Here is a 27309-nt window from a genome sequence, read left to right on the forward strand (position 1 = left end):
GATATATATGTATAGGTTGTATCAAATATACGGATGTTGTATATATAGCGAATAAACATATTATTATGGAATCCCGTTATGTACGCGCGCAAACATTCCCCACCGCCACTCTTTTTCGTCTTGTATATAATACGTTCAGTTCCCTTTATCATGTACCTATATTCGCACGTATATGTGTGTGTGGGTGTGTGTGTTTTGTTTTACGCGTTTCCCCCGAACAGTCTTCTCGGGAGACGAATAATTCCTCGTACCTATCGTGTTCCTGAATCCCTTACGTGTACTCTACACCACCGCCAGAATAAAATGCACTGCGCAATACTTTTCTTCTTTTATATATAGTGTCTTTATTTTCCGACGTATACCTATATAGTATATATGCGTCGAATGCACCTCCACCGTCCTATGTGCGTATTATAATAATGTAACATATAGCGTACAGGAGAAGTTTTCCGATGATTTATATTGTACTTAGACGTCATAGGTGTAAATATATACGAGAATATAGTCCTCGCTATATACACACTCTGTTCGGTGGGCGTCGATAAGATATAGCTCGCTATCATAATATTTTTTATTTTTTAGGCATATCGCATATTGTCGATGCAGGACTCTAGGCCGAAACGAAAAACAGAAATCACTCGTTGTGCAATTGACAATTGACAAGAGACGTCCGCGATTCAAATAATTGTGGAATATGTAAAATAATATACTTTATACGCAGGTATTTCGATCAATACAAGTTTTAGTTTATATAAAATTCGAGTGTTGACATTTAACGGGGCGTGAATTATTGTTAATATTACTGCGCAGCGGTTCGATTTAAATACGAAATTAAATTGCGATATAAAATTTAATTAAACTTACAGGGCATTATGTAACTGTAGCGTTTAACGTCATACTTAAAACGACGATATAATGGACGTAAGTATATGTCACGATGACGTCAGAGACAATGTGCTTACCGTTTCATTATATATATTTTACTCGTGCCTTTATATATATATATATATTATATAACTGCAGACGTATACGGCCCGAGGGACACACTGTAAGTGCCGGCGGTAATCATTAGGTTTATAATTTTAATGGCGTATTTCGAAAATCTCGGACGACTTTTATAGTTACATAGGTACATTTTATTATATACTCGCGTATATTTGAACGAGATAAGACAAACGAAAAATACACGATTAAATTTTTCATAATATAATATGCGCACGGCGGATATATTGCACACAAAACAGTACATAATAGTATATATATATTGTTATAATATGGTCATTATTGGTCGTGGAATACTATTTTAAACATCACGCACAGCGAGAATTTTCAACAGTACATTAAACAGAATGTAATTCTTATATTATATAGGTATATAAATGTGGCGGTGAACAGGGGAAAAAAATCTCCGACGGAATAGGAGAAATGAATGGTGTAGGAGAGAAAAAAAGATGAAGGTTCGACGACGACGACGACGACGACAAAATGGCATCCCGTGGGAGATGGTGTACGCGCACAGGGGAGATGCGTAATAAGACACATGGGGTTTGTTTTCTTTGTCGATCGGGGCGGGGAGGGTGCGTGCTATTTTTATCTCTTTCAGGCCATATTTTTTCCGCCTGCCCCGCGCCGCGCGTTATAGGACGCGAACATAAAAATCTTTAGGAGCAGACGGTTTTTCTTTTATATACATTCGACGGTTATAATACCGACGAACCGCCACCACCACCACCACCACCACCACCGCCGTCATCGCCGCTACCACTGTAGCGCTTCAGTGCAGCGAAATGGGGGGGAGGGTGTGGTCGGTCGGAACGATGTAGTATTATTATAGTATACGTTATACAGTATATATTATATAGTATCATCCGATTCGGATCTTCCGTTGCACGCCGTTAGGAAAAAAACGGGGAAAAGAATGACGAAAATAAGAAACCTAAAGCAAAAAATATAGCCCATGATGATGATGATAATAATAATAATAATGCCCTACGCAAAATACGCGTATCCGCCGTCGCCGCAAGTATTGTTATTAAGCGTTTCGCGCCGGAATCTGTCTGCCGTTTTACATCGCCGTGCTATAAATCACACACAAATATAATACGAGACGTGTACAGTCGGTTTTCTCGTTCTTTTCGTACTTTGTTTTACATCGGTATAAAAAAAAGACAACAAATAAATAGAAATGAGGGTATATGAAAAAAAAAATGAAAAAATTCGAACTGTTTTCAATCAAAACTTCTTTTTATTCAATTATCTGTGTACATATTGCGCTTTGCTGAAAATGGACGAACAATTTGCGCGTGCAATGACGTTATCATTAGAGCTGGGTCGAATTTAAGTTTTCTAGAACTTGAATCTTATTGTGAACTTTCAAACTTGGTCAAACTTTCAAAATTTTTATTATAACAAATTTTAAAATATAATAATAGTAGTAAAACAGCGTTTAAACTTGGAAAGAAAAAAATACCAATGCATACTCTAACTAACTATTTGAACCATTTGCACTGTAGAAATTCTAACATATTGCATTTTTTTTTTCGAATTTTGAACCATTTGAATTTCTTGAAGTTTGAGGTTTTTTAGGGTCCGAATAGAGTTTGAGGACCACCCGTTTCTAAATACCATAATATACATAATTATTATATATGGTACGATAATCAGTATATATTGTAATGTTCAAGAGTTGTACTGCAGATATATAATAAAATATATAAAATATGGGAATGAAATGTATTCCGGTCAATCGTTAATATTATGATAATTTATTACGTGAGTGAATTTTATTATGGTCGTTATACGTATACCTATCGTTATGATATTATTATTATCGTCGACTATTCGAGTGCGCTTAAGCTTAGGTATATTTTGGTATGTACCCGAGCAGCTCCTGCATAACTCTAAAAAATCCTACGGTCTGTGAAAACCACGTTAAGACATTCGGTACATGCTATAACAACGAAAATATTTTATAATATTTTGTGAATTCAGTATTTGTACTAAAGAATACTATATTACATTTAAATATATTACGTGTCTTACAATTAGTATTATATACTTTTGAATCTTGCGGAAAACTATGTAACAAATAGAGTAGGCGTATTTTTTCCAAACATGTCGCGCATACAAGCGTCCCATTTTCACCGGTATCGCGAAAATATAATATACTACTTACGTATACTCATTTTCGATAAAAGGTTTTACTTTCCTTTTTCACCACCTATTATGATAATAATATATAGTATACGCGTGTTATGCAGGCCGTTTATAATAGGTATAGGTAATTTTGACAACGGAGAGAGTTTGCGGATTCGATTATTTTGACGAATGGCAGAGATGCAGTTCGTCGATGAAAAGCTTAAATAGGGTCGACAATGTTAATACAAATGGTGGAAATTTTCACCGCATACATATACCAGTGATATACCTAATATGCACATTCGCACTCCGACGGTTGTAAAGTTCCTCGGACCCATTATTCTATTACGTGAAAATTCGTCGCATGCGGTACTGGCCTTACCCATAAAATATGATATCTTTCATTTTTTTGTTTTACTTTTGAATTCTGTTTATGACATTATAATATACCTATATATTATAAATACTTAATATTTAACATTACCATATGCTAACACTCGTAATGTACTCCCTTCCTCTCCCCTGCCACCGCCATCACGTGCCAACCGAGCTTATAGTATTATAACGATACATACACAATATTATAACGACGTCATTGATAATAAAATTATACACTAAATTATCATATGAATAAACATACGACTAATAAATTGAATGACGCGTTCCACACATCCATCGTCATTCGTCGTATACTTATTATATTAGGCCATTAGAGAAGTGATCTTAATTCACATAAGTACGAAAAATGTTTGGACTTTTTGCCACAACCGCCTGAAATTAGTTGCTAGTAAAAAAAAAGTTCCTTTACCCCAAAATATTTACACGGCATTATACGTTTTGATTAATATACATAATATTATATGGTTTTTGGGTATTCAGTGAATATATTTTTACTTAAGTATAGAATAACTTTTAAATTAAAATGGTGTTTCACTGCCTCATGTATCTCGTGTTGATTTGTTTTATGTAATTTAATACAATTATTGACAAGAAAGGTTCAATATTTTATTGTTTTATAATTTTTTAATAACAAAATAAAAGATATTTAAATTTTCAATCAAACATTTTTTAAATTTATTTTGAGTTTATTTGACTTTTATTTAAAACAAAACTGCAGTTAGGTATATTATATTTATATTGTACGTGCATTTATTTACTTGACCTTAAGAAATTTAATCAAAGTACCATGCTATAAAAATAAGATTCAATTCTACGATTTTATTATTGAATTGGTAACGAGCTGTGACATTTGTAAATGCATACATATATGGGAGTAATCATTTATTGCGTATACTTATATAGTAGTTACATCGAGTGCATTTCGGATGTACCTATATATCGTTTATGAATAAATCCGAAATGCATATATTGTAGCCTGTAAGTGTATTCCAGGAAATAAAACTTTATGTACAAGGATATGAATTTTCTGCTGTGGCGTAGAAATAAAAGTGGAAAACTTTGTATTGGAGATTGTTATACCTACAAACGTTACGGTGCACTGGTGACTTGTGAGTAGAGAAATGACCATAATATCTTCGTTTGAATTCTAAGTATGCATAATCTACTATCAAAATCGATAAATTGTATATAATTTATTTTTCGATGTTAGGTAGATTACACAAATACACAATATACTCATTAATTGTTGTTTGTCAACCGATTATGTAGTACCTATGTATTATACTTCCATACAAGAAATGTCAAATATTTTTATATCGTTTGATACTATTTTATCCCATTACTAAACTTACCATGAAAGAAGTAGTTAAGTTCTTATAATATAATAGTTAATATTATGTAAATCGTTTTTATTAATTAGCATTAAATAAACGTCGATATTGATTGCAATAATATTTTAGATGTTACCATAAAGTAATGTTTAACTCATAAAGTTAAAACCCCGTCGAGCTGCACATTATGACTTTTTAATTTAAGGTATACTTAATTATTTGATTATTTTGATTGCGGGTACATTTTAATCTCGATAATGAATAGTATCGTATACAAAATACTTTTTCACTTTAGCTTCAGTCATTTAAGTAATTACCCAGAATTTTTTTTTGCCGTGTAATTTAATTCTCCCACACAATCTGGAGACGCTCTTTGAAGTCTCAATCACTAATTATGTTTTTATAGCAGGATATCGTACAATATTTGTTTTTTTTTCGTTCTACCGATTACATAAAACAAAAATACCGGGCGCTTGTGGTGTTTTAATTGGTTCTGGGGGAGGACAACGTTAGATAAAAGGCGAAAGAGCAGAAGTTTGTTCAAAGCACCCCACCCGCTGGGACGGCTTATTAGAGTGCGGATCTCTTTGTGGTATTTAAACCATTCCGTTATAAAAGTATTGGGGGAGAGAGAGCATAACAGAAACGAATGATTTTTTTTTCTAAGTGCTAAAGTCGACCAAAAATAAAGAGGGTGACAGAGCATTAGTCTTTCTATTTTTTTTATGCCAAACACATCACGACGGTCGGAAGTATAAATAGCCGAAAAACATAATATTATTATTACTATCTGTTGGCTATATATCATCTATTGTAATATATTACAATATAGGAACGCTGAAAACATCTGTATTATATATAATGTACCTCTACACTACGTGGTTAACACGAAACTAAACTATTTTAGGTAGGTATACATAAACTTTAGAAAGCCATATTATGTTTGTACGCAAATCGTATAATAATATTATTATCAATCTTACCTGTCGATGATGACCGGATCGGATGGCGTTTCGTTTCTGTTACCGCAACTTTTCTTATCACAGCAACGACTGCAAACGACATGAGGCATTATAATACAAAATAAATACCAAAGAGGCTTATATATTTATATATATATATCATACATTATACATACACGACATGTTCGTAGAACGAACTATTATTACGCCGCACCTGTCCCCCGGGGTTTTGGCCCCCTTCAGTCTTATAAATAAGCGCACAACCCCTCGCGCGAAGTCAGCTATTGACGGTTTTGTTTACGTCGTATGTACGCGCGTACCTACATACAAAACAGCATTGGACCACGTGCATGACTCGGCAAACTTTCCCCCCCGAGTTGGTTCGTGTGTATGTGTGTGTGTGCAAACATTATGCACCTAAGAGACTTAAGGAATGTCGTTGTGTCGGGGAGGAGCGTGTCAGCGGCCATAATATTTGACCGGTAACCGATTCATCATCAATATATTACCAACTATTATTATTATTATTATGGCTATGGCGTTGCTAACCTAAACCACGCCGTCTTTGGCACCGATAAAATGGGGTCGGCTGTTATACCATAATCATAATAATAATATGTGCGCACGGTTATGGTGTATAGCGGTATATACCATTATTATAATATATACATTGTTCAGGTAAATGTATTAAATATTGAATTTATCGATGATGATGCGTTACCTGCACATGACTTCGTGCGTAAGCAACACCCGGCACATCTCTGGATTCTTGTCTTGACCCTCGTAAATGATGGCCTGTAAAATGACAAAAACATAATGTCTATAATAACATATAATGCGCATCAGGAATATATAATATAATAATAATATAACAATAACAATAACAATAATTGCTATTATATTGATATAGGTATATCAAATGTAGAAAAAACGCATCGACCCATTGTATAAAAAAAATAATAACACGACGAATATTCAGAGGTTATATACTGCAGCTGGGCGCGGGACGTGGAGTTTTCCCGTTTTTCTGTACAGCGTTAAATATATAATATCGTATAAACTGTATATGTGCTGCAGGGAAAAACACCCAGGTCCACCCCGTGTAATGCATATTATATAATTTATAACGCAGGCATTTGATTAAAACAGGCTCTATATAAGTGACTTATTTTTTTCAAGACAGGTATGAGTGTTTTCTTATTTATATTATAGAATATTCAAAGAAGGTTTATCTACATAATATCTTTAAAACGGCAAGAATTCTATGTGTTGTACGTAAATTAAGTAAAAAAAAGTTATGATCTATAAACCAAGTGTATATACCTAGGTACATGTATATATAGTTTTCGTTATAAAAAAAAAAAAAAATAGAAAACATGACGCAGGTGCCTTAATATAATATATATATCTATGCAACGGATATATGTCTATATATACGACTATATACGGTAGTATATTGTAATATATAGGTATACACGCCCATATATTATATGATAGGTATGAATATCACGAGCTTGCAGTACGCGGGTGTACAGCAGGTACATAATAATATATAATATACGCGTGTGCGATGTATAATAATATATCGTGCTGCAGCAGGTCTCCGTCGCGCGGCGAAACCGAAAAGGTTAATATTTTATGTCCTATAATGGAAACAATTAAAAAAAAGAAGGAGCCCTCCGAGAGCTTATGTAACATATTAAAGTAGCTTAATGGCATTAGCGTTCTGTAATAGATTTTTAAACAATACTCTCTCCGGCGGCGGCGCACGCGAGGGGATCGTCGACTGTGCTGCAGGCGGTGGGGTGGAATAACGTTGCGGCGGTACACGCTGCACATATAATATATATATAAGACGGTTAATCCGGAGGTCTTAGGCTCGCGAGAATCAGGGGCGCAAGCAATTTTATATATACATATATATATATTATAAACATATACACCGCGTTACACGGTTCCCGGGCTTTGTGCTGCTGTGCGCCACCTCACCCGCCACTGCAGCAGCAGGATTTACTCGGCCGCACCCACCCTTTTTGCGGTGGACCAATAAATACCGTCTAATTGAATATATGCATATACTATAGTATGTGTACCGTGTACATACATATTACTTATATATATATATACATCATACAAGTAAGTACGATACTGCGTGTGTGTGTGTGAGTGGGTCTAAGTCCACACGAGACGCCTGCACCATGTATCTTTTATCTGCAGTCGCACGATCTATTATTATTTTGTATAAATTATAAAAATTATAAAATATTATATTACATGCGTATCGTACGAATCGGTCAGAGTTCTGCGACGGATACAGCTGCAGTTATAACTAATATTACTTATATAAACTAAACTATATTAAATTATCATGTGCAAAGGTCATCGCGTGACTTCCTCTGGCCTGGATCGGCGATCATCGTTCGTGATGGCTCTATGGCGCCATATGGGACGCGGGCGTCACATAAACACACCATCGCATCATCGAAAAACCTTTGGAGCGACGTAAAACGGAACGCAAACGGTGGGTACTTAAGACCGCAATAAATGCTGCGTAATAACGGTGAGTAGACGGTTAGACTTTGAACGAGCTAATGAGAAATTGGAGGTACGAAAATATGTTGCGGAATTTGTAACTATCGTCGCAACCATATATTATATTCCTAGAAATCTCCTTTGAAGTAATGCATTCTGTGTACAATATTATGTGGTGGAAACACAAAGTAGACGCGTCGGCGCCCGCCCGGGGAAGTTTTAATGACTTCTAGGTAGGTATATTATATAGTGAAATTGGCTTTACTTAAAGTTTGCGATCAAGACGGGGCGGTTAATTAACAGGATCAGACTGCGGTAATATGTTGCGGCGTTTTGATAAATAATAAAAATAATAATAACTAGCTATTATATTATTAAATTTTTTTTAACTCGTGTGGCCAATTATTATAGGTTAACAGCATCTCAATTATCGATCTTAGTCGATTGAAGTTCATACGATGATCTACGATGGACGGAGTTAATGTTTATCTTTAACTATTATATTCAATACAACGAAGATTGAAATATATTATGTCTAAATATTATAATATTAACTACCCTTATACGACACGAATTGTTTTTATAAATTGCAAATATTTGAGGTGGTCATGGAACACGGTGCAGTCATAAAACGAATTGTATCGATGTAAGCACTAGAATATACATTTTAACAGACTACCAAAAATTGTAAACGATAAATAACTAAAAGCCTAGTAGTTAACTGGCATCATGTAGTATTGTTTTCTAAAATCCAAATGGAGCCAGCGGTATAGTATTTTTAAAAAAATCAAATATTTAATTTAGTGATAAAATTAGTTTTATTGCATTCAGGGACTGGAACCGAACCTAAAAGATACGGTTCTGGAACATTAAGGAATATTAAGAACCGGAACTGGAATTTTCAAATTAAATAGGTTCTTTTAGGTTCAAAAATAAAATTATTTTATTCATCATAATTTAATAGTATTACTGTTTTGTGTATAAACTATGTATGGTCATATGAGTTTCCTAATATTTCTCATACCGCATTTCGGATAGGTAACTATTTAAAATGGTTATACTTTTCGGTACCAAAATTATCTGGAACCGGTACCAAAATTATTTGGAACCGATACCTTTATTTTTTATCTATCAAAATATCAGAACCGAACCGGAACCGGTTAATTTATTTTTGGAGAACCGATACCGGTAAATCCAAAAGGTTCTATAGTCTCTGATTTCATGTTTACGTGCGCAAAAAAAAAATCGACAGACGACATGGATCAAACATTAAAACTACCAATGTTATCATATAGGTTAACATAATAACCTAATAACTATATATACAAGTGTATTCACATAATATTGTATACCTTAATAGCAGGGGCGTAATTAAGGGGGATGAGAGGGATAGATTCCCTCCCAGAGCCTTCATAATACTATATATTATATTATATACTCACCAATGTACTTTAAAATTTAATATTTTGTGTGTAAAAAAATGTATATCCCCTCCCCAGAACAAATTACTAATTACGCCACTGCTTAATAGTTATTACTTACTATACTTAATAGTAGCATGGTGCCTACCACAATCTTACCAAATAGACAATAGTCATGGTTTAACATATTATGGCACAATAATAGGTATTATTATTTACTATTTATAATCAATATTATGACGTATATGGGTAAATCGTTTTATACAATTTAATATGTATGACGTAAGACAGTAGAATGTGGGAACTGGGAGGGAACCTATATTGTACTATAGGTATAGTAAACATGAATTATATAATATTCTCCATATTATAATATAATTATGTCGAAACAATAAAAACAAGACAATTTTAAATTGAATGAGACGTATAATATTATCATCATACTAATTTGTACGATAAATATTTGTCTTACGATTTATTATTTGGACCGTAGCGTCGCGTCGTGACTCGCGAAGCGGTGGTTGTAAAGTACCTAGCCGGAAGCACGCGCGCATGTATAATGTATTATAATAAAGTGTATGTATGTACTATATAAATACAGTGGAAATAACAATAATAATATAATATATTATTGTTATTATATTATTACCGCCGTGTCGCGAGAGTGTGTAGGACGGTCGGCGCGAGGGTGTGCGAGTTTGCGGTGCGTGCGAGTCGTCGTCGTCGCACCTATATTACTTATACGGGTGCGCACTCACACACACACACACACACGCACACAAACATTATGCACATTATAGGTGTATACTTGTACAACATAATAATAATATCACAATATTATATACGTGAACGGGCGCGCGCCACTTGGCAACGCGAAACGGATAGATAAGCGCGTTGTAATTCGCATTGGCATTATCGCGCGCACATCTCTGTCGCGGCCCCGCCGCCTCCGGGCCCAGGCAACGCACACGCTCGACGTACGCAATAATATTATAATATATATACATGTACGATATACATGCATAATATATTATATACGTATACATATTACATACATGTATGGTGTTACGATGTGTGTAAAACACCATCAAAACTCCACACAAACACGCACGCACGCGTTTATATGTATACACACTTGCACCTACTATATATATATATTATAATGTATAGGTATATTTTGTATATAATAATAATATATAATACGTATATATATATATGTATTATACATCCGCAGCGTTATAACCTTTATAACCGTTCGGACCGCCGACAAGGGGTGTGTGTGTGTGTGTGTGTGTGTTTGATGCCCGGAGAAGGGCGATGGTACCGAAGAGATAGGGTTAATAATAATATAATGTCGTTGTGTACGCGCACTCGTGTGTGTGTGTGTGTGTGTGTTTGTATTTAGTGCTATTTATATGTATAGAGACGTAATATCACATTGTCTTTGCGCGTGTGCGACATCCACCCCTCACCACTCACCAACACCCTCCCACCAAACCAGTCCTACCCCCGTGTCCTAAACTCGCAGTGTAATAACGCGCGCGAGTTATATTATACAGAAACTATGTATCCCAGACGCGAAATACGAATGCAGTACACATATTATTATATATTATTATATATATATATAGATTCCTACGCACCAGCCACTGCAATATCCAACCTATATACAACAACACGCGTGTAGATTCGTGATACGAGCACAATATCTCGTCAGTGTCTGCAGAGTCCATCGTATATGTAATTATGTAAATAATATATATATATAGGATGGCTCTTGACGCAAACCATATACGTTACACCCAGTTTGCAGTATTATTATAAGATTGTACCTATCACGTACGTATAATATATAATATTATGTAATATTACGTTAATATGATATGCATTTTCAGTGGGCGAATCATCTGGAAGTATCTGTGGGACTCGTTTCGGGTGAGGTCAAATTTCACTTATTTTTGTCGAATATTGCACTTGGGACAAAAAAAAAAGGTTATGTTCAAATTGTATAAGTACACTATCCGATATCATTACCAGGTTACCCACATAAAACATACAGTAAAATATCGCAGTCGGCCGCCGGAAGAATAATTTGTATTTTTAATATCTTAAGTTTATTGTATTTATTATAACAATAGCCACAGTTTATGATTTTTAATAGAAAAATATGAGAATTTTTAAAAAATGAATATATGCTCTATTTTCTGTATTAGGTACATCATAGTTACGAAAATGTGATCAATGCGTTTATTTTAAAATAAGTTACGCAGGTAATAACCAGGTTGATGTAAAACTAAATCGATCGAGACACACACGCAATTTTCAACTAGAAAGCATAATTATATTACGTCCTGTGGTACGCTCAGATCGAGTGCAACAATCGAACATTATACCCGTTTTCAGCCTGATCGAAATTTGAACTTAGGTACGTTTTTTGAACCCGAGTGCAATTCGAAGAATTTGGTTTAGGTAAGGAGTGTAGTTCGACGACAATCCCTTCATTTCCGGGACGCATTTATTCAAAACATATATTTAAATATTTAGGTAAAGTGTTTCGCACAATTGCGCGTATAGCATAATAACGTTTGTTATAATAATTATAATTAAAATTAACTTTAAATATAATGTTATGTTGCAGAATCACGGGTATCAGAAACGTTATATTATAATCGTTAAATATAATGTTCCAGAACGATATTTAGTGGTGTATAGGTTTTATTTTATAAGTTTATTGTATAGATTTGTTTTGTTTCTCGTGCGGAACAATACGTGCATATAATAATATAGGTATATACCTAAGTAATAATGTAAAATACCGTATTTCATTTCGTTTCCTATACATATATATTATGTAGAATTTCTTTTATTATCGCTGTGGAACAATACGGCGTATATTATAAACAGAAGGGCAAATTATTGTTTGGTAATCATAAAATATATAATATGTTATATCACAGAATTATATCGTTACAATTTTTATTTCATTTGGACAGTAATGATTTTGATAGAAAAAATAATGATAACTACATAATAACTTGTAAAGATGACAAAAATATAACTAAATCAACCATGGAGTTATAACTACCACGTTAAATTTGCACGTTTCTACTGAATTGTCCTGCAAAAGTAACTATACCTATAGGTTATAGTGATACAGATAAACTATAGGTATAGAAAGTTGAATTATAACCAAAATCTTACTGAATTACAAAATTATATTTTGTTAAATTACACAGTTGGTCACTTAGTTTTTGAAAGCATAGTATCCCTGATAATGCATTTTACGTCAAATACTCAATATAAAATTGTTTTCATAGCTGATGAATCTTATAATTTATGCTAAAATTGAACTTTTATAAATTCTGTGTACGATATGAATTGTATAAAATGAAGACGAATGGTCGTTTTTAAAAAATAAATAAAATGAAAAATATTAGTTCATAAGTTTTTTGGTGAATGCAGCGTAAAAATGATATTATATACTTTATATAGGTACCTAGGTACGCAAATTAATGTACACTTTAGGTACCTAGACCATTTTCAGATACATAATATACAGTAAAGATTAGGTGAAGACTAAAATAAAATTATTGCTGATAAAATTTTCATTGTTAAAGGCATATATTATATATGATATAATATAATATGGCCATCATAGTACTATGCATTATTGTTCCGGAACAATGAGGAGTGGAAGGAAATGTAAAGCGTTTTCATTGTCTGCTATATTGAATTATAATAATATATTCTTAGGTTTAATATTCTCCGTGCAGTGTACTTCTATAAAAATTAATTAAATTTATGAAGAAAAAAAGAAATCGTTTATCATCAGAAGAATTCGTTTTACCCTGTTATTTTTTATCATATGAGAGAGTTGACTTTTTATAAAATTTAAAAATAATATATTTGCCTTCAAATTTTACAATAATAATTCATTCTAATATGAAAAAAAAAATATGTGAAATAGATTTTTTAACATACAATTTGCTATGTTATGTACTTATGCGTTTATAAGACGGAGACTACAAGTGGGTATAACGTCCATTTAATAACGTATTTTAAATTATTTAAATTTTATATTCCATTTTTTCCCCGTGTGATCACAACTGAGGCAGAAACCACTATAGTATTAAGTATACTTCAACCAAAATAAACCATACAAATACTTCTGTTTATCAAATGAGTACCAACTGTTTTTATTATAAATAGTTAATCAAAATATTGTTTTTAAATGTTTATGTAACTATTCATCTAAATCAAAAACTGAACGGGTAGTTTCTAAGTTATTAAAATGTAATATATATTATATTATGTATAAAATATTGATAGATTAATATTTATTTCTAATATTTTCAAATTATGATAGCTCTCATATCTTCTAAACCCATTATATTATTCCTATATTATATTTTATCTAAATATTATTTTTAGTACACATTCTTAAATAACACAACAATTATTCGTTCCAGTTTCGAATTAAATAGGCACATTTACTTTTCAAAAAAAATTTTAATTTAAAAAAAAATGTTGTTACAGGACACTTTTTATTGTATAAAAATCTAATTATTTGAAGATATGGACATATGAAAATTTGAATTTTAGTAAACTAATTATTAAAGTAAAAACTGGGGGTGAGCTTACTTGGTAAATCAATTTGTACATAGGCTATTTAAACATACATGGTTATTCAGATTTTACGTCGCTGTAAAACTGGTAGGCATGTAATATGAGCTAATGTGATCCCCAATGAATTCCCCATCATATATTAAACCATTCATGGAACGCAAAATCTGAATGACCATGTTTAGGTAACTATAATATTATGATGAACTTCATATCATCTCCGGATTAGTTCACATAATATATACAGCACGTAACATGTAATTTTTCGACGTCATCGATCCTTTATTATGTATATGTACCTATAATATTGTGTAATATCCTATTGTAGTAGGTAATATTATGCGCATTGTGTGAATATATTAAATATATCACGTAGGTATATCCATGTGAATTGTCATGCAACAGGTTTCATATAATATAGTTTCATTTCTCGTGCTCGCGCACACCGTCAGCCAAAATACGCTACATATAATATTATAAAGATAAAATATATAGCGCATATAAAGTATATATAGTGTCTGTAGACTGTAAGGAAAATTCGATTTAAACTTTCATTTTGTACGCTTTCGCGGCATAACCCCTGTACCTATATGTATATATATATAATGTAAATATTATATTTTATTTAAACATAATATAATATTATATAATATTGTTACGTATATCCTCTGCTCATGCTCCTAAATTTTACTTAGATATGATATATTTTAAAGACCTCGTGAAATCATGATTGAATCGTGGTGAACCCAATATATAGCGCGATTTGTGGGTTTAAGTGATTTTCAGTGAGAAATAGAGGGAGAATAGAGTTCAGGGAGAATAAAATATAGAGAAAACGTTTGTTTGACGGAGGTGTTTTAGATATATATAAAAAATCTATTTGACTCTAATATACCTACCTGGGTATCTTAAGGTAATACGGATAATAATTATACGGTATATAATTACTAATAGTAAAATGATATAATTTTTTTATATCAGCTAGTGATCCCTGTATCCCTACCACCCTGCAGTTGGACGTCATGCGACAGAGTGTGATGACATAATATACCTATAATAATGCGTATACCTACTCATAATATTTACGTAGATACCTCTATGTGTTCTATGTGCATATATATGTTATGATGAGTGTATAAACCGTACGAGGCCGGGAAACACGAGGAAAAAAACAAGGGATGTTCGAGGAGGGGCGCGTGGTGGACGGATCTCGATCATCGATTTTAACGAACGTAATCGTAATAACAATCGTCACAAACACGACGACGGTCGTGTGCATGTACCTATATACATATATTATATATATACACACACATATTAAATATATATATACGAATATAAATAAAACATCATGTATAATATGCGTGTTGATAAAGCCGTTTAGTGGGCGTACGCCGGACGGACAGTAGCGGCGGCGAGCGACGCGCGTCACTGAGAGGATCAGATTGTGGCGGCGGCGGCGTCTGCGGTGGCGGTGGAAACGGGGAGGCGTGGCACGTGCCGCCGCCACTGCACTCGCACGCACGCGTTTGCACTCCCCTGGTCGCGCGGCGCACGTGACGTTCGAGTAATATAATATATTATTTTTTTATAATTTCGTATTGTATATTATGATGATTAAAATATGATTAAAATTGTACGCAATCACGCAGGCCTAAGAACGCGGCGACGAACACGATCCGTTGCGGACGATCCGTACCCAAATTTGCGACGAGAACTATAAAATAGGTAATGACGAGGATGTTATCCGGAATTCCGGACCGGAGATAATACCTAATACGTAACCGAACCTAGGTAAAGAGTCGTATACGATTGTATGAAAAAGAGCGTTCAATGGAAAACGAAAACTTCTGCAATGTAAACAAGTTCAAACAGTCAAGACTCACAGTGCAGGGTATTGGGGTGTCTGTTTTAAAGATAAACACTTATTTTTCGAAAAGTATTAACGTTATTGGAAATATCTTTATTTCATTACAAAACAATATTTTTGAAAAAAATCTAAAATTATACAATATATGTCTTTATATAGGTATATATTATATTATATTTAAGAGTTAGGTTTACCATCATATTTTATTTTATACTTAAAAGTATTACTATTCAATTACGATATCTGTATAATAGTATATATTTGAAGAATAAATTTGTCAACCGACAATGGACCGCACGATGAACACTGTAATAGTATGTTTTCTACTATAAGTAATATATTTGAACGATACGTAGACAAAAAATTTTGGATTCAGATGCAGTATAAAATATATTAGCATTAGATAGGTACTTAATAATGGGTTTGATTTATTGAAAGCTTTGCCTAAGACTTTCGCGTGTGGCTATACATTATATGTCTATAAATATTATATATATATATATCAGAGAAGCACGTAAATCGGATTCACCAGTGTCTAAAAAATATAATAATAATATAATACATATATACTCTACAGTCAGTATATATACAGTTGTATACACTATACAACCGTAAACCACTCTCGACGTCGGTCCTTTACTACGGCTTTACCCCTCGACCCTTTTTGACGACGACATCTCTTTTCGACAACGAAAAAATCGGAAATTAAACGCAAATAAAACCTTTTTTTTTGCACACGAAGTGAATGAAAAAATCACTCGTTGTTTGCTCCAAATCGTATCGTCTCTTTGAACACACACATACCTACGTATAATACGTAGGTTGGCCACGTATATATTATACGAACGTTCAAGCTCGCGCTCGCGCCTAAACAGCAACGCAAATAATAATTACACTACTGAACGTGTCGCTTTGTGTTGGCATCCGATTGTATTTTTTCGCCGCGAAAACGTAGTTGTAATCACACAACATGATAAATAATAATACGAAAAGGTATAATTCGATTGACAAAAACTGCATGCGTAGAGATTGTACCGGACATATAAAACTGTTGTAATTATACGGTATTCAATTAACGGTAGGTATATATCACACAATATAATGTAATTTATAAACCCGCGTCCTCACTCAGAGCGATTTTCGCTTTTCCGACGACGACGACAGCGTTTTATTTTATAAAAATAGTATAATATTATATTGTCATAGATACAGGTTGCCCCGCATAGAGCTCGTGTTGAGCTTTTCCACTTAGGGTGAAATACGCGCGGGAAACGTGTTTTGATAATATTACAATATTCTTTGATATTCTGCGATCAATCAATAAGTTGGCACATCCCCCTGTATTTTTTTCCTGGCGAGAAGGAACCTAATGAATTTATCGGTATCGGTCTGGTATTGGTCCTCCAAAAATAAAATAACTGTTTGGTTCTGGTTTTTTGATGAAAAAAAAATAAAGGTATCGGTTTCAAATAGGTAATTTTGGTAATAATTTTAAATACCTATCCGGAATGTGGGTTTAATTAATAGTATGAGAAATATTAGAAAACTCATATAATCATACATGGGTACTAGGTAGTTTATATGCAAAACAGTAATACCATTAAATTATGATAAATAAAATTATTTTATTTTTGAACCTAAAACGAACCTATTTAATTTAAAAATTCTAGTTCAGTTCCGGTACTTTATTTATTAAAATAAAGGTTTCGGTTCCAGTTCTGGTTATAAATGTTTTAAAGGTTCTGGTTCCAGTTCTGGTTCTTATTTTTTGAAGGTTCCGATTCCAGAACCGGTTCTTTTAGGTTCGGTTCCAGTCCCTGCTTGCGATTACTATTGCAAATAATTTGCTAAATATCGATTAATGCTTGAAGTAATTATATAATGTAGTCAGAGTGCCCCAACTTTACACGTTGCGATTATAATCGCGTTTTGAACGGAAATTCGTCCCTCTCAAACATCGAACGTTGAAAATAGCGGAAACGAACGTATCGCAGACACGTGAAAAAATGATTTATACTTATCCCTCATATTTTTTACTTTTGACGTTAAACCTATCGTCGTGGTATTACATTCCTATAGCCCGAGTGTTTATCTATATCGTATAATATGTAACAATATCGCACATAATATATAATAGCAGTATAGGTATAGATTTCCGAGTAATAAATAATAATTATAACTTCATAATTAATTTATCGAATATAATTACATAATATTATTATACCTAATATTGTTAGTGATTAAATCGTTAAAAAATCACTCACCTGTTTCGTAACGGTATCGATGAGCCTCACGTATATGTCTTGTTCTTGTCGCACACCTAAATAAATAAAACAGTATCGGTATTAGCTTAGTTGTACAGACCGCTTTTGAGCGATAGCGCACTACGTTCATTACCGTTAGCATACAACAGCTGCAGTCTATACTGAATACCGTTGTTGGTCTTCTGCGACTCGGATTCCTGAAACGTACATACAAGATTCATGTTTGATTATGTATTACAGCAGCAGGTTTTGTGCGAGCGAGGAATCATCAAAACAAACAGACTTTGACTTATCGGAACATGCACTTTATTGCCAAATATATATATACATATATTATAAGCTCATCCGCGAAAGTCCATACCAAACGACGAACGCTATACGTAAACAGAGTGGGTATTGGTATATGACGTGGGTGACGGGTGTGTATATTATACGTACATAGGTGAACACATATTATATATATGGGCCCCGTTCGTATATGCTGATATAACCGCGACACACTAATCAAATTAAATGTTTTCTGTATAATATTTAGTAAACGGCAATCGTTAAGATGGAAATCGATTAGGTCCATATTTTTGTTTCAGTTCAGGAAAATGAAAAAAAAAATACTGATTGCTGGTGGTTGTCTCCGGTTGTTAAGTCATACATAACAACGCCGAGACGTGCAGTTTTGGTATGATAAATCGTGTTTATATATAAAATGTCGTGTGGCGATCCCAAACCATCATTATAAAAATTAAAAGCATAATATTATAATATTACTAATAATAACAGGTTCTGACGACATTGCACATGTTTGTTGGACACTATATTATATTGCCAGACGTTATGAAATAAATGCCAACACATTAATCGTGGTTTACGCCAGTATCAATCTGAAGTCTGGTAATTGTGAACACGAAATTACGATTGTCAGATGGCTAAAATTACATTTTAAAGCATCATAAAAATTGGTGAATAACTACTTGGGCGAATTTGTACATTAATCATAGAAAATAAACATTATATTTATCCGACAAAACGATGACGATGGTGATTTCAGAGATTTTATATTTTTAACACATTGTAAAAATAAAAACACGTGGAGGAATAATGTTTGTATAGTATAAAAGGCAACTGCTGTCTATATAGAACGAGTAAAACGACGTTGAGTACTTGAGTTATTATAACCAAAACTGCAATGGTATTGTGATGTGCACGCGCGTACCTACTTGGAGTACAATACAAAATATCAATGCAATGTGGATGAATTCGTTTATACAAGAACTCCATGACGTATGAGGTAGTGTATTGTCGTATCATATTGTATTATTAAATTAATGCAAATCCATTTTGAGCGGATAATTTATTAATCGATCGCATCCAAATGACGTGTTATTACTAAATTACTTTACTGAACATTATGAAATATGCATTTCTGAACGTGAATACTATACTATATTAATATATTAATACTATATTAATATGATGGATATAGCGTGCCCGCGGCATCCGGCGTCAAATTTGACACTAGACCTTAACGCGGGTAAAGTGAAGTTAATCTCTCTGTATATATTATTGTATACAATAATAAGACATAATATTATTATCAAAGCTCGTCTGTTTGTTTAATTGGCAAGCATAGAGTGAATATTATTCGTGTGTATTAAATCATTAGGTACCTATATTATACTGTTATTTGTTGCGTTTATGTTATCATTATTATTTATTATATCGTGTTATTCATTGTCGTCACCTACTTTTGGATAAACTTAAATCTGGATTAACCCGTCGCGGCTTTTGTGTATATTATATTATAATCATCATCTCATCTCAGCCCGCTGTGTGTGACAAACGGGTTTTCGCACCAAATCGTTTTTATTAATCACACGTCGCAACGATTTTAGGGATGATGATTGATGACGAGACAAAACGATAAAGTAAATTTAATGAAAAAAAAAAAATTAGGTATAAATAAACACACACGCATCATAGTGTTATATAACTACATCATTATATTATTATTATTATATTTAAATGATAAATAAAAAACAGGGCCAAACGTCGTGTATTCCTGTTTTGTTGTTTTAATTCTGTACTACACAAATAGGTATAACATATTATTATCATACATAATATAATATTATTATATATTATATACCTGTAAAATACACGCCGTCTGTATACACACATTGTATTATATGTATACGCTGTGCGCGCGATTACATAAAACGTACACAGAGATAAGTCGTAAAGGAAACACAAATAGTGGTAACTTATAGAAAAAAAAATGTATATATAATAAAGCTTACCTGATCCTTTTCGATGAATCCGATGAACGCGGTCCGTTCGATTTCAATTGGCTGCTGAGACCTGTCGTACAGTGCGATCACGAAATGAAAGAAATTGGATTTTCTCAGATTGCTCGGTGGTTGCTTCTCGAAATGTGCCCTTCCCACGCCGATACTGAAATAAAACAAAATATACTTATGGATATTAAAAGATTGTTCAGTGAATGAAATTACGACGGAATTATATAATAGGAATATTCCGCCAGTGTGGTAGATAGGTATAATACAGCCGGAAAACTACCGTCTAAACGTAGGAACACATATTATAATATGCATACCTGCATTACCTCTCGTAGTATTATAAACCTATATTATATGGGTCGTTCGACGTATTTATTCATACAGATAAATCAATGGAGAACCAGCAAGTCTATAGTAGCTTCAAGTTATTTCACGTTATCTGCCGCAGGGAACAATATTCGCATACATAATATGCATACTATAATATACTCGTTTATGTATAATAGCTGTTATGTGGTTGAGTGTGAGTGTGCGTGCGTGCATATCAAATCGAATCATAATACAATAGTATAACAATCACAGATATGTGTAATAATATCTGTGATAACAATAAACATAATATTAGAAAGGTTAATATTATAATATATTATGTATGGCCACAGATATCATGTAAATTAAGCCGCCATGACGAAAAATAAAACAGACACGTAGTTAGTAACATTGTAATTATTATTGTTTTATAACAATATAATAGTGTCTGTAAACAACGACTGAAAGTATATAGGCGTATTTTTTTTCAAGAAAATTTTCAAACTCCGGCATAAATATAAATATAAAAGTTTAATAAGTAGATACATACAATAGCTGTAGTCTGTATAGGTACAATATTATTTTCAATGTTATGTTGTTATGTAGGTATATATGTTGCATACTTGCATAATCCGTTGTGATTTATGATCGTTTTTGCCATTTCTGCAGTGTGCGTCATATATAATAATATAATATACCTATACATTATACCCTATAGGTATAAGCAATATAACCACGCAGGTCCATATAGAACTTATACTAACTTAATAAGTCTAGTGAATGTATAGGTAAGTCTATTCGTCAGTGCCGATTAACCTTTTTTAATAACAGGTTTAATAAAGTGGTTCCTATAGCTTCACAGACCGTTTACAAGCAAATAAATAGAATAATGCAGGGGAGCAAATCTTCTGTGATATGTATTATAACAATGCTCTATAATATATTAATATAGTATACCTATACGATTGGAGATAGCTGCATATGGACCGTGACTTAAAGGGTATACTGTCAGTAGCTTCGATCAATAGACATAATATATATATATACAAATATTGTAAATCCCAAAATGATGGCTAAAAATTATAACCTTCATTCTTTCCAACTATCAGCATATTATAATACTATATTATACATTTAAAGTTGTTACAGAAATACAGCGAAGTAACTTAAATAGTGTAGGGTCTCGGGGTGTGAATTTGGGCTATAATAGTTTTTTGGTAAAAACATTGATGATTTTATGATATAATATGACTTTGTTAATATAGTGCCTATTAGTATATTAATTTGTATGTTTGATTTATTTATACTATGGATAATATTAAACCATAGCTTTTGAATAGGTACATCATATAACTATGAATATTATTATTAGAACAAGTTCTTCACATTGTGTGTAACTCAATCGATATTCAATATAATATTTACGTACCTAAATTGTTCAACATATCTTATAAAACTAAATTAAACTGTAGTGCGACAATAATATACTGACTACCTATTGGTGTTTTTGAAAACGCGTTTCCGAACTTTTATGAGAAAACAGTTCTATTGACCGAAATTCGTTTACCCATAATATTACGTCCAGGATAATATCGTTACACAGACCACCGAGTACAGGAGATGCTCGAGATGGTAATATACAAATATATATACGCGAATGAGCTGCAATAGGTTTTGACGAATAGATTAATTGGAGGAGACTAGAAGACAAAGAAAGAGAGAAGGAAAAGCCAAATCCAATAATAATATTGTATGTAAACAGAAATCGAAATCGAATTTCACGACCGCTGTTATTGGTTTACACAGTATATTATACGCGAGAAGGATCGGGGCGATACAAACAGGTAGGCACGTTGTCGTTTTTCATTTATCAAATTCCAAATTATTGATCAGACGAATTGATAATAATAATATTAATATTATATTAAATATAAATGTTGACGCGTCAGCATAATATACAATATATACATTGCACTTATACATGGACGATGATAAATGAAGGGACTTAGTGGAAGGTGTTGCAAGCAAAAAAATATATATATGAACAATAATAATATATATTGCTTTCCAAATAGTTGGCGTGTTTATGATTATTATCATCTTCACCATCATCATCATCATCATCATCATCATCATTATTATTATCGTCATCGTCGTTGACGATGTGTGCATCGCGAGCATGAGGGAATTGCGCACACCATAATAATAATAATAATAATATAATATACGAACCGCGAACGATTTGTGTTTTTAATTCTGATACAAAAGTGTAAATATTTCTACGCGTTATAACACAATATAATATTATTTGTATTTTATTCTCGCTACCGTTGTGCGGCTGTTGTTGTTATTCGTTTAATAAATATTAAACGTGTGTTTATTCGGCGGGTGGCGTAAACCGCGATGTACACGGCACACCACTGCCCGCACCCACGCCAAACGAGCCAGCTGTTTCGACTATTTCGCCGATTATTAATTTATTTTTTATTATTTTTATTACTATTATTATTATTATTATTATTATTATTGTTTTGAACGTCCGACGCACTCGCGCTAATTAATTTATTGACTTTTTTTCATATTTTCGTTATCTATATATTATGTTATAACTTATATAGCAAACAGTCCCGTTTTAAACCGATACAGGACAGCCAACAGCGCCAATAATAATAACAATAACAATTTAAATGCTGCCGCAACAGACATAATATTATATTACACACCTAATAAGTACCTACCAAAAACATATTATATTCGCACACAGATTAAACACCATAAAATAGAACAAATACTATCAAAATATATAATTGAACTATATATATTTTACAGGAATTGAAAACGCATAGATGCGTGCAACGTTATACTTATATTATACATTAGGCATATACTTACTCTAGTAATGAGTTAATCGTATACCTATTTACATCAACCAAATCTTAAATGTTACGACGCCAACATGAGTTTATTTTTTAGTTTCACCTGAGCACAATAATATATTGTTATGCGGTGTAACGTAAAAGTAGTTTTAACTTTGATACGTCGTATTAACTATTTAATTTTAAATCTACAGTTCTTATTTCATTACCTCAATTGTTATCTGATATACACAAATGTAAAAAAATGTAATTCTATACACCTAAGTTTAGATGATAAATGCCAGGCAAACTTTAAAAATAAAAAACCAAAAAAAATAAATAATTATTCAATTATTGCTGGACTGCCGTGATGAATACCGCCCGAAATCTTAGCCATTAATCATATTATACTGAGATAAGACTTTATCGATCATAGTTAACGAATTACTTCCAACGAATGTGTTTACATTATTCTACAGATTGATTCACACTGTACATAAAAACCACATTTTAACAATAATTATAGAACGTTTATACAATTGAAGCTTTGAGGTGTGTTGTATTACGGTAGGTGATCGGGTAATATACAAACATCCTTTTCAAATAAAAACTCCTCTTTTTATTGCAAGTTGCATAATTCCTCGAAAAAATAATTTTAAACCTAATCCTTATAGTATATACTGTATACTGTCTACTATATAGGAATACCACCTACCAAAAAAGTAAAAATCAGAGTTTGAATATAAATGCATAATTAAATAAAAAAAACTGGGTGATCATGCTTGGTGAATCACAAAGATAATATTTTCCTCATTAGGCACACAGCTCCGATACACCGTTGGAAATTACCAACAAAAATAATTTTTCGCTTTCTTTGTTTGTACGTATAGAAATACGTATTCCACCCCGGCATCACCGCCGATTAGCGTTTTCCCGAATCGCAGATTTCGATGGAATATTATAAACCACCACCGCAATAGGTACCTACTGTTCTTTCCACATCGTATTTGTTGCAAACCCCTATTACTTATATTGATTGAGTGCACTCATATAAATTTTAAATACACGTATATACCTAACTAGAACTCGGAAGTTGATGACCTAAAAACATTAAATAATAAAACCTAAATAGCTCAATAGGTACCTAACACTTAAAATAAAATATGCAAATATGAAATATAAATGAATAATACTATTTCTAATTAATAATAATGCAATTCATTTCATAAATCAAATGTTTAAATTAAATAATAAAATACATCAAATTTAATATTATTTAGTATGATTTTATTTTATGGAAAAGTATTTACCTAATATTTATTTGTTATATGTTCAAAATATTGAAACATTCTGTCAAATTAAAATTAATTAAATGTATATTAATTTAAAATGTTGATTTACTTAAGCATTTTAAATGAAAAAAAGCCATAATTTTTCTCTCAGTTATTGAAAATTAGTTAAAAATGACAGTAAATAATGACTTTATGGCTTAATAAATGTCGAAAAAATGCAAAATAAATATAGTTATTTAGAAACATATTTTTATTTAGGAAAGCAGTGTCTAATACGTTAAAAAAATTAAAAAGTCATAAACTTCCGAACAACCTTACTTAGAGCTACTGTTTCGAAATTCAATTATAATATTGTGAATTAAAATTATCAAAAAAGTATTCTGTAATCACCTTGTTCCATGCTTAAAGCTTATTAGAAAAATGTACACAGGGGACTTTCGACCTAACCCGGTTGATCTTATTATAGTAACCTGTAAGCTGTACAGTGGTCAAATGTTTCACCGAGACAACACCATTGTTTAACTAAGTTCATAATATATATAGATATTTGAGGGTGCTCAAAACCCTGCACCTTAATTACTACAACACAGTAATTCTGATTTTCATCAGTTTATTGAACGATGAATATCATTCATTATCATAAATACAGCATAATATAACATAAATACATAATATAGGTATTTTCAGAGGTGGACTGGATAGGGTGGTGGGCGGGCGGTCCCCGCCTGGGGCTGAACAAATTTGGGCCGATAACTTATAAATACCGAATTGGGCCGAATTTTCTGTTTCCCCTGTGTCAATTTTTATTCCCAGCCACCCCTGGGTATTTCAATACTTGAAAACCTTACATTTATTATGTTTAGTTTGCACTTTGATTTCTATATTGTATGATATTTATGAATTTATTATATGGAAAATATTATGATAACCGATTTAATATTGAATACTATTACAAACGGCAGTTCACAGATGAGTATATTAAATAGTGCAGGCGTATTATTTCCAATATAGTTAATTATTTTGAAGAAAGATGATGATGTGCTTACATAAACGTTTATATTTTAATTTGTATGCTCGTTCTTGACTTTACCACTCACCAAACCCCTATATAATATAGTGGATACCGCCTATGTGGTGTTGTATCTTTTATATGTAAACGAGTATATTTACGGATGTTATATTAAGTTGGATGAAAATGAAGTAACGAGTCGTTGCCACTCTCTCTTCTAAAAATAAACAAGCGTCTGTGTCCTGCAGTGAGTTTTCATTAACCAGAAACTATATATTATGTACCTAAATTGTATTATACGTGTGCGTCTTTCCGGGGCGTGCGTTGTGCAGTATATCTATACAACGCATTTGTCACTGTAAACATTTTTTTGTTTTTCACTATCGAGCATTTTATGCACAATTACAATAGGTATATAAATATTAAATATCAACCAAGTTTTCTTCGTTTAAATATAATATAATACTATCTTTTGGTTATATTATATCGTATTTACTTATAGTTTATCCTTCATTGGATTCACCACATGCTCTATATTTATTTGCATAAACCGAAATGGCGAAATCGTATTTATTGTACGCTACTATATATTCTAATATTATATAGTGTATCGTCAGTGGTATATAAGCTAAGTTTTCGACCTTTTTTTTTTTGTATCGGTAAAGTCATAATGTACCAATAATAATAACGAGCAAGCCACAAACATTTTTTTTAAATTTTAAAAGAACTTATCTAGTTATATTTTCAATTCTCAAATTTAAATCGAAAATAATACGTTATTCTCGGTACTTAATTTTATTTCAGTATGTTATCGAGTCTGACGCGAATAATCAATCGATGTTATACGTACCTACCTAATTTATGAGCATAATTTATGCGATACACATATCACACGTACTTATAAAGTATTACAGTCGCTTTATTTATATACTATACAGGGTATAGGCAATAGGCATAGGTACATATTTGACGTATTTTAATTGTTTGTCGGTCGAAAGCAATTTGGAAAT

The 27309-nt window shown here is 32.5% G+C and overlaps 1 protein-coding gene across 1 annotated transcript in view; it reads right to left on the minus strand.

The window, feature by feature from the left end:
• Positions 1–27309, minus strand: part of LOC132935942 (transcription factor collier-like) — a 96116-nt gene that overhangs the window by 63499 nt on the left and 5308 nt on the right. Inside the window, 5 exon segments of the mRNA XM_061002592.1 lie at positions 5852–5920; positions 6552–6625; positions 18541–18596; positions 18674–18737; positions 20835–20988. Coding sequence (XP_060858575.1) covers positions 5852–5920; positions 6552–6625; positions 18541–18596; positions 18674–18737; positions 20835–20988 — 417 coding nt within the window.

This window comes from Metopolophium dirhodum, chromosome 1 (genome assembly GCF_019925205.1).
Source record: "Metopolophium dirhodum isolate CAU chromosome 1, ASM1992520v1, whole genome shotgun sequence".
Classification (NCBI taxonomy): Eukaryota; Metazoa; Arthropoda; class Insecta; order Hemiptera; family Aphididae; genus Metopolophium; species Metopolophium dirhodum.